This window comes from Mobula birostris, chromosome 11 (assembly GCF_030028105.1).
Source record: "Mobula birostris isolate sMobBir1 chromosome 11, sMobBir1.hap1, whole genome shotgun sequence".
NCBI classification, from domain to species: Eukaryota; Metazoa; Chordata; class Chondrichthyes; order Myliobatiformes; family Myliobatidae; genus Mobula; species Mobula birostris.
The window spans coordinates 75,986,931-76,002,763 of record NC_092380.1 but is presented as its reverse complement, the minus strand read 5'-3'; the positions used below and the strand labels follow the sequence as shown (position 1 = coordinate 76,002,763).

Genomic DNA, 15,833 nt, shown 5'->3' with positions numbered 1-15,833 from the left:
TAGTTAACAGTCTAGCTGTGCATCTACAACACTTAAACTAGACCAACTAACAGCGTTCAAATGTTGGGAACTGGAATATTTGAGCACTTCAATAAAACAAAGCGATGAACCCTCAGGCAAACAGACCATTGAGCAACTGTCCCTGATGGACAGGCAGTGCTGACCATTCCAAAGTGTTTTCAAACCACAAACACACAGCAATATATCAATGAGGTCATTACTTGCCGCAAGCTGCTCTGGCTCCTTACTATTGCAATTCCAATTTCCCCAACAGGTTCGAGGCACTCCTCAGCCATAGACTGGTGTTGTTTGGTATAACTTCTGTTTGTTGACAAAATATGGTGGTTACTTGAAAGCAAACCAACACCTCTCAGAGACTAAGCACAGGGTTGACTCTGTATGACATGTTCCAAAATAACAGTGTTCCAAAGAGTATGTTCAATCCTTTATTAAGTAAATAGTCACGAAGAACAAACTTGTAGCAGTAAAAAAAGCTAATGAAGTTAAAACTAGTGATGTAACAAAGTAAGCAGTCTAAGCAGTAACATTAGTGATCTTAACGTAACAGGAAAAATAGCTGTTCTTAATTGCAATGAGCGATCAACAAGAGTGTATCACTCTGTGACTTACCCTCTGGCTCTACTTAGATTGAACTAACCTGAAACAAAGCATGAATACGTAACTATACTCTTCACTTCTGCCACGCCCCAACCCATCTGAGAAATGATCCATGATAAAAGCGCAACACAAAATACAATACAGACAGACAGAAAGTAAGTAGGTGGCTCCTACAAAAATATCAGCAAGGAATTTTCAAGTGATGGTATTTTCAGGTGATTTTTGAAATTCAGGCTAAAAGATCCAGTGAACTCTGGTGGGAACTAACTTTTTTCCAAATAACTGTTACTGACAGGCATCATTTCAATAAAATCCCTGGCATTCAGTTGTGATATCGTCAAGTTAGCTGCACGTCATGTAGATCAACAAGGAAAAAGTACAATTATGAATTAACTCTGAAAATATTATTTAGCTGTAGAGAAAGGAATATAAATTGCTATGCAAATAATAAGCAAATGCTTTGACAGACTGATCAAGGTCTACATCTACAGCCTGCTACCACCCAAACTGGATCCCCTAGAATTCACCTACCGACACAACCAATCGATAGATGACACGATAGTCACAGCTCTACACACTGTCCTTACACATCTGAAGAAGAGGGATGCTTATGTGAGAATGCTGTTCTTGGCCTACAGTTCAGCATTCAACACCATAATTCCCTCCAGCCTTGACAAGAAGATCAGAGACCTGGGCCTACACCCTGCCTTGTGTAGCTGGATCCTTTCAAGTCGCCGGCAAGTGTTAAGAGTAGGCTCTTTCACCTTTGCCCCTCTGACCTTCAACACAGCTGCCCCTCAAGGCTGTGTACTGAGCCCCCTCCTTTACTCTCTGTATACCCATGACTTTGTCACCACCCATAGCTCCAAACTGCTAATTAAATTTGCTGGTGACACTACACTTATTGGCCTAATCTCAAATAATAATGAGGCAGCCTGCAGAGAATAAGTCATCACCCTAACACAGTGGTGTCAAGAAAACAACCTCTCCCTCAATGTCGCAAAAACAAAGGAGCTGGTTGTGGACTACAGGAGGAATGGAGACAGGACATCAATGGATCTGAGGTTGAGAGGTTGAACAGCTTTAAGTTCCTTGGCATAAACATCACCGAGGATTTCATGTGGTCTGTACATACTGGCTGTGTGGTGAAAAAGGCGCTACAGTGCCTCTTTTACCTCAGATGGTTCAAGAAGTTTGGAATGGGCCCCCATATCCTAAGAACTTTCTATAGGGGCACAATTAAGAGCATCCTGACTGGCTGCATCACTGTCTGGTATGGGGACTGTACTTCCCTCAATCACAGGACTCTGCAGAGTGCTGCGGACAGCCCAGTGCATCTGTAGATGTGAACTTCTCACTATTCAGGATATTTACAAAGACAGGTGTGTAAAAGGGCCCGAGGGATCATTGGGGACCCGAGTCACCCCAACCACAAACTGTTCCAGCTGCTACCATCGGGGATACGGTACCACAGCATAAAAGCCAGGACCAAGTCTCCAGAATAGCTTCTTCCACCAGGCAATCAGACTGCTTAACTCATGCTGACACAACTGTATTTCTATGTTATATTGACTATCCTGTTGTACATAATATTATAAATTACTATAAATTTCACATTTAGACGGAGATGTAACGTAAAGATTTTTACTCATATATGAAGGATGTAAGTAATAAAGTCAATTCAATTCATAAATATTTCAATATTTGCATTATTTAGAAATATTTATATGATGAAGTTACAATTCACATGCAAAATAACAAAGAAATTTCTAGTCTGTAACAATACCTTGGCATACTGTTTAAAAACCCTTTTAGATCTTTTGAAACTTTTGTGTGATCTTTTCAGGATATCTTGCAGTGGGACTAATTAACAAATATCTATTGAGTTCAAGTTATCTTCCTTTATTCTGTTGGAGATAGAAGCAAATACAGCAAATACTAAGGCCTGATTTAATGACAGCAACTATGTGATATTCAGGAAGATGCATAGTTGCAGTTATGTCACAGATCTAATCTAAGTTTCAATATATAACAAATAATATAAGAGCAGCTGTACGAGGTCCAAAAAAAGTCCCACCAGGTCCCGATATGCTGGACAATCAGAGCTTAGATAGTGAATAAGTAATAAAGACACAAGAGACTGCAGATTCCCTCTACAGATGCTTCCTGTCCAGCTAAGTTCCTCCAGTAATTTTTTCTGTATTTAAAGAATGTGCAGTACATGTATCCTTCATTAGATAATGACAGTACATGTGTATTTTTAATAATAAAATACTGACGTTTTCAAAAATCTAAAAAAGTTAATGGAAGATTTCTGTCCTCCAGCTCCACCAGATTCTTAGAAGTTAATGCTTAATTGTCTCCCAATCCTTGCCAGTACAACTATGTATATCCTACTTAGTTCTATGAGGTACTCTTTCACAGTCATGCAGAACTGACCTAGAGTTATAGAACACAACAGCACAGAAACAGGCCCTTTGGTCCATCTAGACTGGGCTGAACTGTTCATATACCTTGTCCCATCGAGCTGCACTTAGACCATACCTCCCCCATTCATGTAATGACATCTAGCCTTGAATATAAAAAGTAACCGTAGATTTAATAAAAATACTTTCGTTCATTACTATTAACATTGATGTAGTTATAAATTCATGACCTAGGTTACTTTAAGCTCTGTTAATTTCTGTTCTATTTAATATAGTACATTAGTTATATGAGGATTTGGTCTCTGTGTACTGTGTTCTTAGTTGTGATTTGAGTTTAAACATTAGCCCCTGTATCAGCCAGTTGTTTCATTTTGTAATTTCTTTGACCTTTTGGTGTGTGCCTTTTTTTTTTAGCAAATATACAGTTTTGGTCAAAGGTTAGGACAAGGAAGCTATGGTGTGGTGATTGAGGTGACGCATAATAGGAGTGGCAAAAAATGGGCAATCAAGAAGGTGAACCGGGAAAAGGTAAATTTTCCTTGATAATTTTTTGCTTCATTTAAATGATATCTGGTTTAAATATATAAAGGATGATGGTCTTAAGGAGAAAGTGCTGCATTGTTGAATTTAAAAATAAATGGAAATTATTAAGACGACAGTTAGCTTTGAAAGAGAAAAAATACTTGGAATTGTGCTATAATTTTTTAAAAATCATATCAAATAAATATTGAGAAAGGGATAAAAGCAAAAAGAAATTGAAAGCTTTAAGTTAATAGAGAGGCCTTTATTCATTTACATGCCTTTGCAGTATTATTTCTATTTCCAATCCAGGCTGGAAGTTCAGCAGTGAAGCTACTGGAACGAGAAGTCAGCATTTTAAAGCAAGTGAACCATGAACATATAATTCATTTGGAAGAGGTGTTTGAAACACCCAAAGTAAGATGTAATGAGATTTTGGGAACTTTAACAAAATGAAAACATTATAAGTTTTAAATACATTCTATACATTCTTCCTTTGATCCATGGTCTGCATTGTTTTCTTTCTTTCAGTTCTTACTGATTTTCACACTCCTTGGACGGGATGGTCTGATATTTCTTCTCTTGGGTTTCTGTTTTGTTCACATTGTGGTTTTCTCCCTCTTCTCCATCTCTCCATTTCCCTTCTCAGAAATCATATTTCACAGCTGTTTTCCTTTTTTTTTTCCTTTTTCAGTTAATTCCTCTCAAACCACCATCTTTCCTTATCTGTATATATGTTTTTGATATGCATACTAAAAAATGATTACTGGCATCATTGATAAGGAAATAAACAATTATCACTCAAGAATTTTCTTTTGTTTTCAGTCCCTTCTCAAATAAAAATAGTTCAGAAAGCACTTGTAATTTTTCATAACATAACAATGTTGCATCAACATCCACCCAGGCTAAATTTTACCTCCACCAGGTTAGTGGTAATGGTAATCTGGAACAACAAAATGTTTAGAATTTCACAGAACCTTTCTATTTTTTGTTTTAATTGATTTCAGTGATTTTATTTTTAATGGATGATTCATTCTGCCACTTGGATAAACAAAAGCTCGTGTAAAATATAGCCTCTGTTTGCTAAAGTGGTAAATTGTGTTAGACAGTGCAGTCTTTTCAATAGATTGAAGCTGAAGCAGATTAATGTGGACAAGACTGTATGTGTACCTCAACACCTTATTGGATTAGACAGTGTTAATGAAGTATTTATAAATTTATATATTATATAGATCTGTGGCTCAGCAGAATGATTCGAACATAAACATGTAATTTGTTTGTCAGGATATAACAATATGTTTTTTAGATTGTTTGCTTAACCTATGGATAGCTTTCATTAGGTACATAAAAGCTTGTTTCCTGTACTGGGCAAAACAGGAAATGGGTTTTTATGCATCCAGTGATAGAGGAAAAGGAAAAAAAATCACTATACACATAACATGACTGTCTTTCCGAATGAAATGGCATTTTCAAAAATGGTGATAGGATTGACAGTAACTATAAATCTGCAATTAGAAATTTCTTTTTATATATTAATAATGAAATAACCAATTGTATTTAGAGATTGTCGCTAGTAACAGTCTACCCAGTAGTGACAGAGGGATAAACAGAAGAGCAAGTCTGTCACTGTTATATTTATATACATATATTGGCAGCATACTTGATTGTTTTAAAAGTCTTCAATAAAAGTGTACATCAGCTGGTTGGGAATTCGATGGGTTTGGAGGGGTTGTATGGTTTCAGTATTGCATCACCTTGAATAAAAATAATCTCACTACTTGAAAGTGATCGTGGTTTGATTCATTATGTGCAGGAATGCAAGAAGCTACAGAGCAGGGGTTCCCAACCTGGGGTCCACACACCCGTTGGTTAATGGTAGGGGTCCACAGCATAACAAAGTTTGGAATCCCCTCCTGTAGAGAGTAGTGGATTTGGCCCAATACCTCCCCCTCAGTGGAAGGCAACATCATTATGAACGATCCTCTCCTTCTGGGCCATCCCATCTTCTTGCAGCTACAACTTGGCAGGAGATCCAGAAGCCTGAAGTCCCACATAATCAGGTTCAAGAACATCATCCATTTCTCTTAAATATCTATTAAATTATATGGTTCTTGAACTAACAGGCGCAACTCTAAATACTAGAGTTTAGCAGCACTTTGATCTTTTTTTGTTCTAATTGTGTTATTTCTTGCAAAATTTGTGGTTAATTTATATTTTTCTTCTGAATGTGCTTGTATGATACCATGTGTCCGTGAAGGTGCTGCAAATAAATTTTTCACTGCACCTATGCGTACATGTGATTATTCATATGACAATAAAATTGACTTTGAATTGCCGCAAAGTTCATGATAACCACAATAAAAACAAAATATTAAGAAGGTCTGGCACCATCTTTGAATAGAAAGGCTGGATACACTGTGTAACCTCCTGAGTATTTTTAATTTTTTTTTGCGTCTGAAGTATTTTGCTGCTGGATTCCATGGCCTCCTAATAGGTAATGCTAATTATTTGTTTGCAGCGAATGTACCTGGTGACGGAAGTCTGTGAGGGTGGAGAACTAAGTGCAATCCTTCATAAAAAAAAACGCTTAAATGAAAATGAGACAAGACATGTGATCCGTAGCCTAGCAAGTGCAATTGCTTACTTACATAAAAATGGTAAGATTTTATCAGAGAAAGTAAATAAATAACCTTGTAGTCCTGACAAAAACACCCTTATAAATTTCTGAAGTAATAGAATCTCAAATAGGTAAAGCACACCTTGCACAACCTTTCATGGTCACAGAACAAATCCTACACAATCAGAAAAGCTCACTAATCCCTCTGTTTTCTGATGAGGTTGTAGAGAGCTGGATTATATACATCTATATTCACATCCTTCTACAGATGTGCAGTAGGGAGCATCTAAACATACTGCATCACTGCATGGTACAGAAACAGCACTGTGGTGGACAGAAAGGCTCTACAACAGGTAGTTAAAACTGCATCACCAGCATCAGCTGATCCACCATCAAGGATATAGAGTACTGTGCAAATATTTTGTGTACATATACATAGCTAGGGTGCCCAGGACTTTTGAACGGTACTATGTTTGTCAACATGGAATGGAGAGTGAGTTTATAAATCTGGTGGGATGAATGGATGTTGGAAATGGTGAGAGTGGAACGCTGCAGGAGAGGTGTGGGACACGGACAGAGAGGGAATGTCACAGGTGGGGATTGGCATGGGTGTAGACACACCCTGGCCTGAGACACCAGGCAAGGTTATTTGATTCCAAATAATTGATTTATTTATTAGTACGATTGATCATAGCATTTGTTTCAAGAGGACTAGAATATCAAAGCAAGGATGTAATGTTGAAACTTTATAAAGCACTGGTGTATTGTGAGCAGGTTTGGGCCTCTTATCCTAGAAAGGATGTGCTGAAACAGGAGAGGGTTTAAAAGAGGTTCATCAAAATTATTCCAGGATTGAATGGCTTGTCATATGAAGAGCATTTGATGGCTCTGGGCCTGTATTCACTAGAATTCAGAAGAATGAGGGGTGACCTCATTGAAACCTATCAAATGGCCTTGAAAGGGTGGATATGGAGAGGTTGTTTCCTATGGTGGGAGAGTCTTAAGATCAGAGGATACAGCCTCAGAATAAAGGGGTGTCCTTTTAGAATGGAGATGAGCAAGAATTTCTTTAGCCAGAGAGTGGTGAATCTGTATAATTCTTTGCCATAGGTAGCTGTGGAGGCCAAGTCTTTATGTACATTTAAGGCAGAGTTTGATAGATTCTTGATTGGTAAGGGAATGAAGGAATACGGGGAGAAGGCAGGAGATTGGGGCTGAGAGGAAAATTGCATCAGCCATGATGAAATAGCAGAGCGGATGTGATGGTCCAAATGGCCTAATTTTTCTCTTATGGTCATGGTCTTATTACAGAATTTCTCTCTGGTGCTACTCTCTCCCTTCCTGTTTTCACAACCACGATTCCCCTCTTCCTGCCCCCTTCCCACTCAGTCCACAATAGAGACTCGTATCAGATATATCATTCACGTATATCATGAATATTTTTCTTTGCAGCAGTATAGTGCAATACATAAAAATTACTACTGTACTGTGCAAAGGTCTTGGTACATGTGCTTAAGACTTTTGTACAGTGCTGTATATACTGAAAGATACCAGAAAAAGGCCAGCAACATCACGAAGGATCCCACCCATCGTGCACATGGACTGTTTTGTCCCACTCCCATCAGGAAGAAGGTTATGTGACATCCATGCAAAGACCACCAAATTCAAAAACATTTACTTTCCCTGAACAACAAGTCTGATCAGCACCTTCACCCACTAAACCACTCCTCCACACCTCCCACCACCACTACCTTATCATTTCCCGTTAGAGTCACCTAATGTACAGACACTCCTGTGCCTGGTGTCACTTTAATAACATAGAATCAATCTATATATATATATGTGTGTGTGTGTGTGTGTGTGTGTGTGTGTGATTTTTTATATATATATATATATATAGTATTTATATTTATTGTTTTTTATTGTGTACTTTATCTTATCGTGTATATTTTTTGTGCTGCATCATATCCAGAGTAACAATTATTTTGCCCTCCTTTACACTTGTGTACTGAAAATGCCATTGAACAATCTTGAATTTATGTAGGCAAATCAATTTAAGTAATTACTTAACAAGAACAATTTATTTTAAGAGAAATGTTTGGGATTAAAACATTTTACACACTCATTAAAGATATTAATGTATCACAAATGCAAATTTAATCAATTTAATTTAACAAATTTAATCATTTTTTACTTGGTTGCCAATCCTTCTCCTTGTTATTCCTACCTTATCTGCTCCACTTCATTGTAATTTGTAGAGTGCTATGAATGAGAAGCTTGTTGATGCCTACTCATATATCACTCGAAACTTTAAGGGAGAAAAGACTGTCTTGTTACTACAGCCTAATCTGTTTGGTTAATCAGATGCCACTTTAGAATACTGCTGAAATGGAAAACTTGTCTCAGAAAAGGGAGTCTTTCCATGAGCAATGTTTCTGGTACTTATTAATACACCTACATAAGTTGGAATATGCTGACGGAAGTTGTGATTTGTTAAATTTATCATCTCTCTTGAATTGTATATTTTCAATGTATATTGAATATTGTGTGGTCTTTCTACAGACATTGTCCATCGGGATTTAAAACTAGAAAATATCTTGGTGAAAAACATTGAAAACAGCAGTGAACTTGACATGAAGTTAAACATCAAGGTAAATTGAATTAATTTTGTACTAATGTTATTTTAAATTACTTAATTGGACAAATCATACCTCTGGCTCATACTACCCCTTCTGATACATTATAAGCTTAAAAATGATCTTTAAATCATCCAGGATTAGCCTTAGGATATGGGGTCTCATGTCATTTCCATCACAAAGGATACCTCTTTGATGTCTCAATTGTTCTTGTACAACTACTACTGGAACTTCATGTTTATCTGTCATTCAATCTGCTGATTTCTGTGCTTTTTCTGGCCAGACTTCCATTCTCTATCTACTGTGTGTCTTAATCTTCATTGGCCTATTCTTGTACTCAAATCAATAAAAGTTATTACAGAAGTATATAAAAAAATTAAACTTTGGCTTATTTTTCAGACAAATTAGAATTTAAATGAGAGGAATAAATCTAAGAGCATTTATCAGATAACATCTACAGTGTTGTTATTGTTTAAGCATTAAGCTTCAGGGAAATTATTTGTCAGATTCTGCAGGTAAATAGCGGAAGTTCTGATTTGACATTTGCTTGTTTAAAAGCTAACAAATCAGGGACTTTGCACAAACTCAGTCAAATGGAGAAGTTTCAGATCTACCAAGAGTAGTTAGTATCATCTACAGTATTTTAACATTCTCATCCACTGGGTTTCCCTGGATCCCATTTCATGGATCCTGAAGCAGAAGCAATACTCTTTTCATTTGAATGGGATTATGGAACTACACAGAAAAAAATACAAGGAAGGGTTATTTCTTTTTATTTAATCTAATTCTTTTTAAAAATGATGTTAGTGTCTTGAATGAAATAATATTCTTTAAGCAAAAAGGTATAGTGCCTTGAAAGAGTATTCAGCCTCTCAACTATCTTCATATTTTACTGACTCATTTTCTAAGTTTAAAATTCATTGACATAAGATTTTTGAACTAATCTACAAAACAGTGTGCATCATTCAAATCTGTTGGAATTCTTTGAAGAATTAACGAGCAGAATAGACAAAGGAGAATTGGTTGATGTGGTGTACTTGGATTTTCAGAAGGCCTTTGACAAGGCGCCACACATGAGGGGGTTTAACGTGCTACAAGCCCATGGTATTACAGGAAAGATTCTAGCATTGACAAAGCAGTGGTTGATTGGCAGGAAGCAAAGAGTGGGAATAAAGGGAGCCTTTTGTGGTTGGCTGCCAGTGACTAGTGGTGTTCCACAGGGTTCTGTGTTGGGACTGATTCTTTTTACATTATATGTTAATGATTTGGATGATAGAATTGATGGCTTTGTTGCAAAGTTTGCAGATGGTGTGAAGATAAATAGAGGAACAAGAAGTTTTGATGAAGTAGAAAGGCTAGAGAAGGACTTGGTCAGATTAGGAGAATGGGTAAAGAATGGCAGGTGGAATACAGTGTCAGGAAGATGTTTCCTACAGTGGGGAAATCTAGGACCAAAAGGCCAGCCTCAGAATACAAGGCTTTCCCTCTAAAGATGAGGAGAAATTTTTTTGAGCAGAGTGTGATGAATCTGGAATTTATTGCCACAGATCGTTATAAAGACCAAGTCATTGGGTCTAGTGGAGATTGATAGATTTTTGATCAATAAGGACGTCCAAGGTTACGGGGAGTAGGTAGGAGAATGGAGTTGAGAAAGATATTAACTCAGACATGATGGAATGGTGGAGCAGAATTGATGAGCCAAATAGCCTAGTTTTGCTCTTCTATCTTGTATTATCTCATGGTCTTACAGAATCATAACCCAGAAGTGCAGTTTTTAAAGTAGTAAATGAGCCTCAAACATTATTTTTTCTCAAACATGAATTAATAGCCAAATTACAATTAAGATTTGTTTTTAAAACAAAAAATACAGGTTTCCCCCGCTATCCGAAGGTAGAGCATTCCTATGAAATATGTAGCCCCCCCGGCCAGCCTCAGGGTCTCTCGGCTCACTGTCGTCTAGGGAAATAGCCCTCGGCCCCGCCAAACTGGGGAATCAGTTAGTGTGGATGCTTTGTGATGTACCCCACCCCGCCCAAATAACAGACAATACACCAGATACGATTAAATGATTTACAGTTCATAGATATTACTGGAACTATATAATTAATAGAGAATAAAATATAAAAGGCGCCACACTTATCAAAGTTCAATCTCTTCGTGCACAAACAGTTGGAGCTCAGGACCCTTCTTCTTCACCCTGCGACCCCTAGGACCACCTCGACCGGCCGCCTGGGACCAATAACGGGGGTCGACCAGACGCTCCACACGAGTCCGTCTCCGTCTCCTCTCCTTGCTGAATGCACCGCTTGCGGTCCGACCCCGTTAGCGGACTCACAGCACCTGTTCCATCCTCTGTCTCTCTCTCTCCCGCCTTCTGCTTCAAACCTCCGGCGCATACAATATCTTACAGACACACCAAAAACATAACAACTATCCCAATTGGTTCGTAACATCTTCTTATCCGTAATGTCAGGGGTCCCCAACCTTTTATGCACTGCGTTCCGGTTTAATATTGACAATATTCTTGCGGACTGGGCGACCCGGTAGGGGTGGGGTGAGGAGTAGGGTTACCAAGAGTAACACAAATACGTTGTGTTTACCCCAGAAAGACTACAATGACCATGAAGCCTTGCGCGGGCACCTGTGTGCGCATGCATGACTTGCGCATGCGTGCACGTGCCGATTTTGCTGTACAAACCGTTTCTGGTGATTCTGTTCGGGGGGGGGATGTGAATCACGACTGGAATATAGGTGGTAAGTGGCTAATACACTCAATTTCCTTTCTTAAAGGGTTTATCTAATGAATTTAATATTAAACACAGTGCATATTTTCCTCGCATGAATATAGTGGTAAGTCAATTATCAGGGGAGGACAGGGGAGCTTGAAGTAAGTGTTGAACGAACTTCCAGTCAAAGTGGTAGAGGTAGGTTCGATATTATCATTTAAAGAAAAATTGGATAGGTATATGGACAGGAAAGGAATGGAGGGTTATGGGCTGAGTGCAGGTCGGTGGGACTAGGTGAGAGTAGCATTCGGCACAGACTAGAAGGGCCAAGATGGCCTGCTTCTGTGCTGTAATTGTTATATGGTTTTATAAGTAAGTCAATAGCATCATAACATTTTAAGTAACACTTGGATATTAAACACACAGCACACATTTTCGCCGTATGAACATATAAATTCATTGCAACACACCAATATCATTGAATCAGTGGGAGCCCTGGGCTTGTTTCCCTGCAACAAGACGGTCCTATCGAGGGGTGATGGGAGACGGCGATACTCAAAGGGGGTTCCTTATGTCCAGTCTATTCCGCAATTTAGTTTTCATTGCATTCATTGCAGAGATATGTTGGAAATGGAAGCAACGTTTTCAGTGCTTTCGTGGCTACCTCAGAATATTTAGCCTTGACTTTGATCCGGAATGCCGGCAGAGATGTTATGTCAAACATACTTTTCAGCCCGCCGTCATTTGTAAGCTGGAGGAGTTGACCTCCTTCCCGCGCTGACATGGATGACGCGCGGGTCAAGACCTCGCATGCGTTCAAGCTCAACAGTGCGTGACAGGGAATAAGGAAAGGTGCAGCTGACTCCTATCGCCAAATCATATCGTTTCCTCGCGGCCCAGTAGCTCATGCTCTGCGGCCCGGTACCGGTCCGCGGCCCGGTGGTTGGGGACCGCTGAGTAACGTGATCCAAACAAACTGCTAGCGGGAAGACTTTCTCAGCCGTTAACATAACAAAGAAGCCCTTTCAATTATAACATAACAAAGAAGCCATTTTAATTAGACTACGCAGTAACATATAAAAAAAGGAACCCCTTACAAACAGTTTGTAAGCCGGAATGTCGTAAAGCGAAGAAGCAATTACCATTTATTTATATGGGAAAAATTTGTGAGTGTTCGCAGACCCAGAAATAACCTATCAAATCATGCCAAATAACGTATAAAACCTAAAATTACAGTAACATATCGTAAAAGCAGGAATGATATGATAAATACACAGCCTATATAAAGTAGAAGTACTTCTCTACAGTCATTGCCGCACTGTTCGCCGTAGCGAAAATCTCATGCAAGCGCTCTCGGCAGAAACACGGCGCAAGTGCTCTCAGCAGAAACACTCTCTCCAGTAATCTTTAAGCTATGAAGCTGCCAAATCTTACTAAATAATGCATAAAAATACACAGCCTATATGAAGTAGAAATAATGTATGTACAGTGTAGTATCACTTACTGGAATCGGGAAGACAGCGCTGAGCACACTGATGATGGTTTGTTAGGCTGAGTCGTTGGAGGTTGGGGTGGTGCAGTGGTCCCCACCCTCTGGGCTGCTGACCGATACTGATCCGCAAAGCATGCAGCGGTACAGCAGTGGCCGGGACTCACCCAGCACATCTTTAAGAAAAAAGCCGAAATAAGCTAATTAATTAGGTGCTACCCGGCACGTAAATGGCGGCCCAGATCAGAGGCGACGCAATAAAATAAATCGACATAATGCACAGATGCTCACAGGCAAGTGTTTAAGCAATGCCGGCTAGAATGCAGTTCCGAATCTGGGGGAGGAGCTTGGCTGATTGGGGCACACGCTGCTTTTTATCGCGCATTGCATTTTTCGCGCGCTGCCTTTTTTCGTAACAGTGAAAACACCTTCTGTTAGCGAAAACAGGTAACTAATGTAGGTCTTTTGTAACAGCGAGGTTTCGTAAAGCGAACGTTCGAAAAGCTGGGGACACCTGTAACACTATGCTATACCTGGTCAGAGTAAATAAGCAGGTCACAAATGTGATAAATCAGAATAAATGGTTTTACAATTTTGGAGTCTGGAGGCTGGACTGCTGAAGAACTCTGCAGTGCTGGTTGATCATAGGCTACAGGAGGCCCTGTTTTGAACCTCCGTGTACATGACTGCTGGATAATCCATTTGATTAACAGAAATCCGTAAGAGATATTTATTTAAAAATACAGCACGGTACCAGGCCTTTCTGGCCCAATAGGCCCAGTCCACCTAATTACATATGGGTGACCAATTAAATCTACCAACCTATACATCTTTGGAATGTGTGAAGATACTAGAGCACCTGGAGGAAACCCATGTGGTCAAAGGGAGAATGTACAGATTTCTTACAGACCGATGTGAAATTGAACCCAGGTCACTGGCACTGTACTAGTGTTATACTAACTACTATACCACCATGTCACACTGTGGTCACGTCCATATTTCTTGTATGGGTGTGGACCTCAGAACTTACTCAATCCAGATAATAAACACAAATGAGAAACATTACCAAGAGATTTTAGATTAATCTGAGAGGAAAGATTACAGTGAAGAAAATGTTTAACAGTTAACCTTACAACCTGCTTTAGCTACTTTTAAAATGTATCAGTCAAGACCCAGAGACCCTGAGCAAAGTTCTGCACTATATCCCTTCCCTCAGCCTAGTTATTCCCCCCTACTATAACGATTTCCTTCTTCATCCTAGTGGTATTACCCTTGCATTAAAGACTGAGCCAGAAATCCTGTTCTTTCTTGTGTATTTCACCATTCAGGATTTGAGGTGGGAGGAAGATAAAAGTATGGCAGTTACATCGTTATTGTTGATCAGTGGCATGCAAGATCTGTTCCGTTATCTGGTCACCCTAGCCCTGAAATGCTCAGTTTGCTACTTCAAGATCATTCTGTGTTTTTCTGCAGTCTATGTTCACGTCATAGAACTTGTGTGCTGTAGCACTTACTCTTTATTCGCAGTTATTTTGTAAATAACACTATTCTTTGCATTTCTGGTCAGATGCTAACTGCATTTGATTGGCTTTGTATCTGTACTTGGGCCAATGACAATAAAGTTGAATCTAATCTAATTTATATTCAATTTCTTTGAAAATTGTTTTAAATTACACAACCTGGCCTCCAATATATTATACAGACAAGGCCTAGCAAAGTTGTTTGAGCATTTTGTGTAGAGTTATAGTAAAGGAAAGAACTGCCAGTAATAAGTAAAGATATCATGTAGAATGCAAATATCTGAGAAATTATGACATGAACTTTGCCTGTTTGTTTTTGTTCTCATCACATGTTCAAAAGCTTTTCAAAAAACAAACTCTCCAGTTCCCTTAACCTTTTTTTTATATATTCATTCAAGCTCTATTAGATACCTTTAAGAAAAATCTATGTGAATAATCATTAGAGTGCTTAAAAATGTTGGCAAGATTTCAAGGAGCATTTTCAAGCTAATCACCTAACTAAATGTGTATTTTTTACATTGCTAAGATTTTTTTTAAAGTTTCTGAAGCTGTTCCATTTCTTGCACCTGTTTGAGATTGGGCATAAATTTCCTCTATCCAATATCATAATGTTGGGCAATAGGCCTAAGTTTCTGCAACACACATCAAAGTTGCTGGTGAACGCAGCAGGCCAGGCAGCATCTCTAGGAAGAGGTGCAGTCGACGTTTCAGGCCGAGACCCTTCGTCAGGAGGGTTTGTTTGTTTGTTGTTTGTAGGCTTAAGTTTCTGCTCCCTTCCTAAATTTAATGCTAAAGACAGCATTGGAATGCAGCCTCTTGATTTATGACAAATTATAGACAGTAACTTTGTATTTCTGTGTAAGTTGCTACCAGTTCTGGGGCTTTATAAGCAAAAAGAGGCAGCAGTATACACATCATAAATTGTTGAGATACAGTGGCGGCGCCACATACATTTTCTTGCTGGTGCTACAGTGGGGCTGTATTATTCAGTGATGGTGCTGAGGGATGTACCCTATGGTAATAGGTATTCGCAAGGCCAGATGCATGGCGTTCAGAAGTCAGTTTCAAGCATTATGTGCCTACTATAAATGCCTCTGTTGATTCACAAGCAACGGCAATTGATAGATCTAATATAGAAGTGAACTGTGACAGTGTCAACAGCATCGGAGACAACCCGGGCTACACAGAGCATAAACAAACAAACCAACAGAGCATCTGACGCACAGGGCACAACGTGAGTCACGCAACAATCCCGCAATCAGCGTCAAATGCGTGCTTTTCA

The 15,833-nt window shown here is 39.0% G+C and overlaps 1 protein-coding gene across 13 annotated transcripts in view; it reads left to right on the top strand.

Moving 5' to 3' along the window:
• stk33 (serine/threonine kinase 33) overlaps nucleotides 1-15,833 on the top strand; it is a 226,891-nt gene that overhangs the window by 94,655 nt on the left and 116,403 nt on the right. For 12 of the 13 annotated variants that reach the window (XM_072272555.1, XM_072272558.1, XM_072272554.1 and 9 more), the window contains 4 exons: nucleotides 3,459-3,572; nucleotides 3,876-3,980; nucleotides 6,082-6,220; nucleotides 8,743-8,831. In XM_072272555.1, coding sequence (XP_072128656.1) covers nucleotides 3,459-3,572; nucleotides 3,876-3,980; nucleotides 6,082-6,220; nucleotides 8,743-8,831 — 447 coding nt within the window. Of the gene's footprint in view, nucleotides 1-3,458; nucleotides 3,573-3,852; nucleotides 3,981-6,081; nucleotides 6,221-8,742; nucleotides 8,832-15,833 lie in introns of all 13 variants that reach the window. The other variant, XM_072272561.1, reaches the window with a different exon arrangement.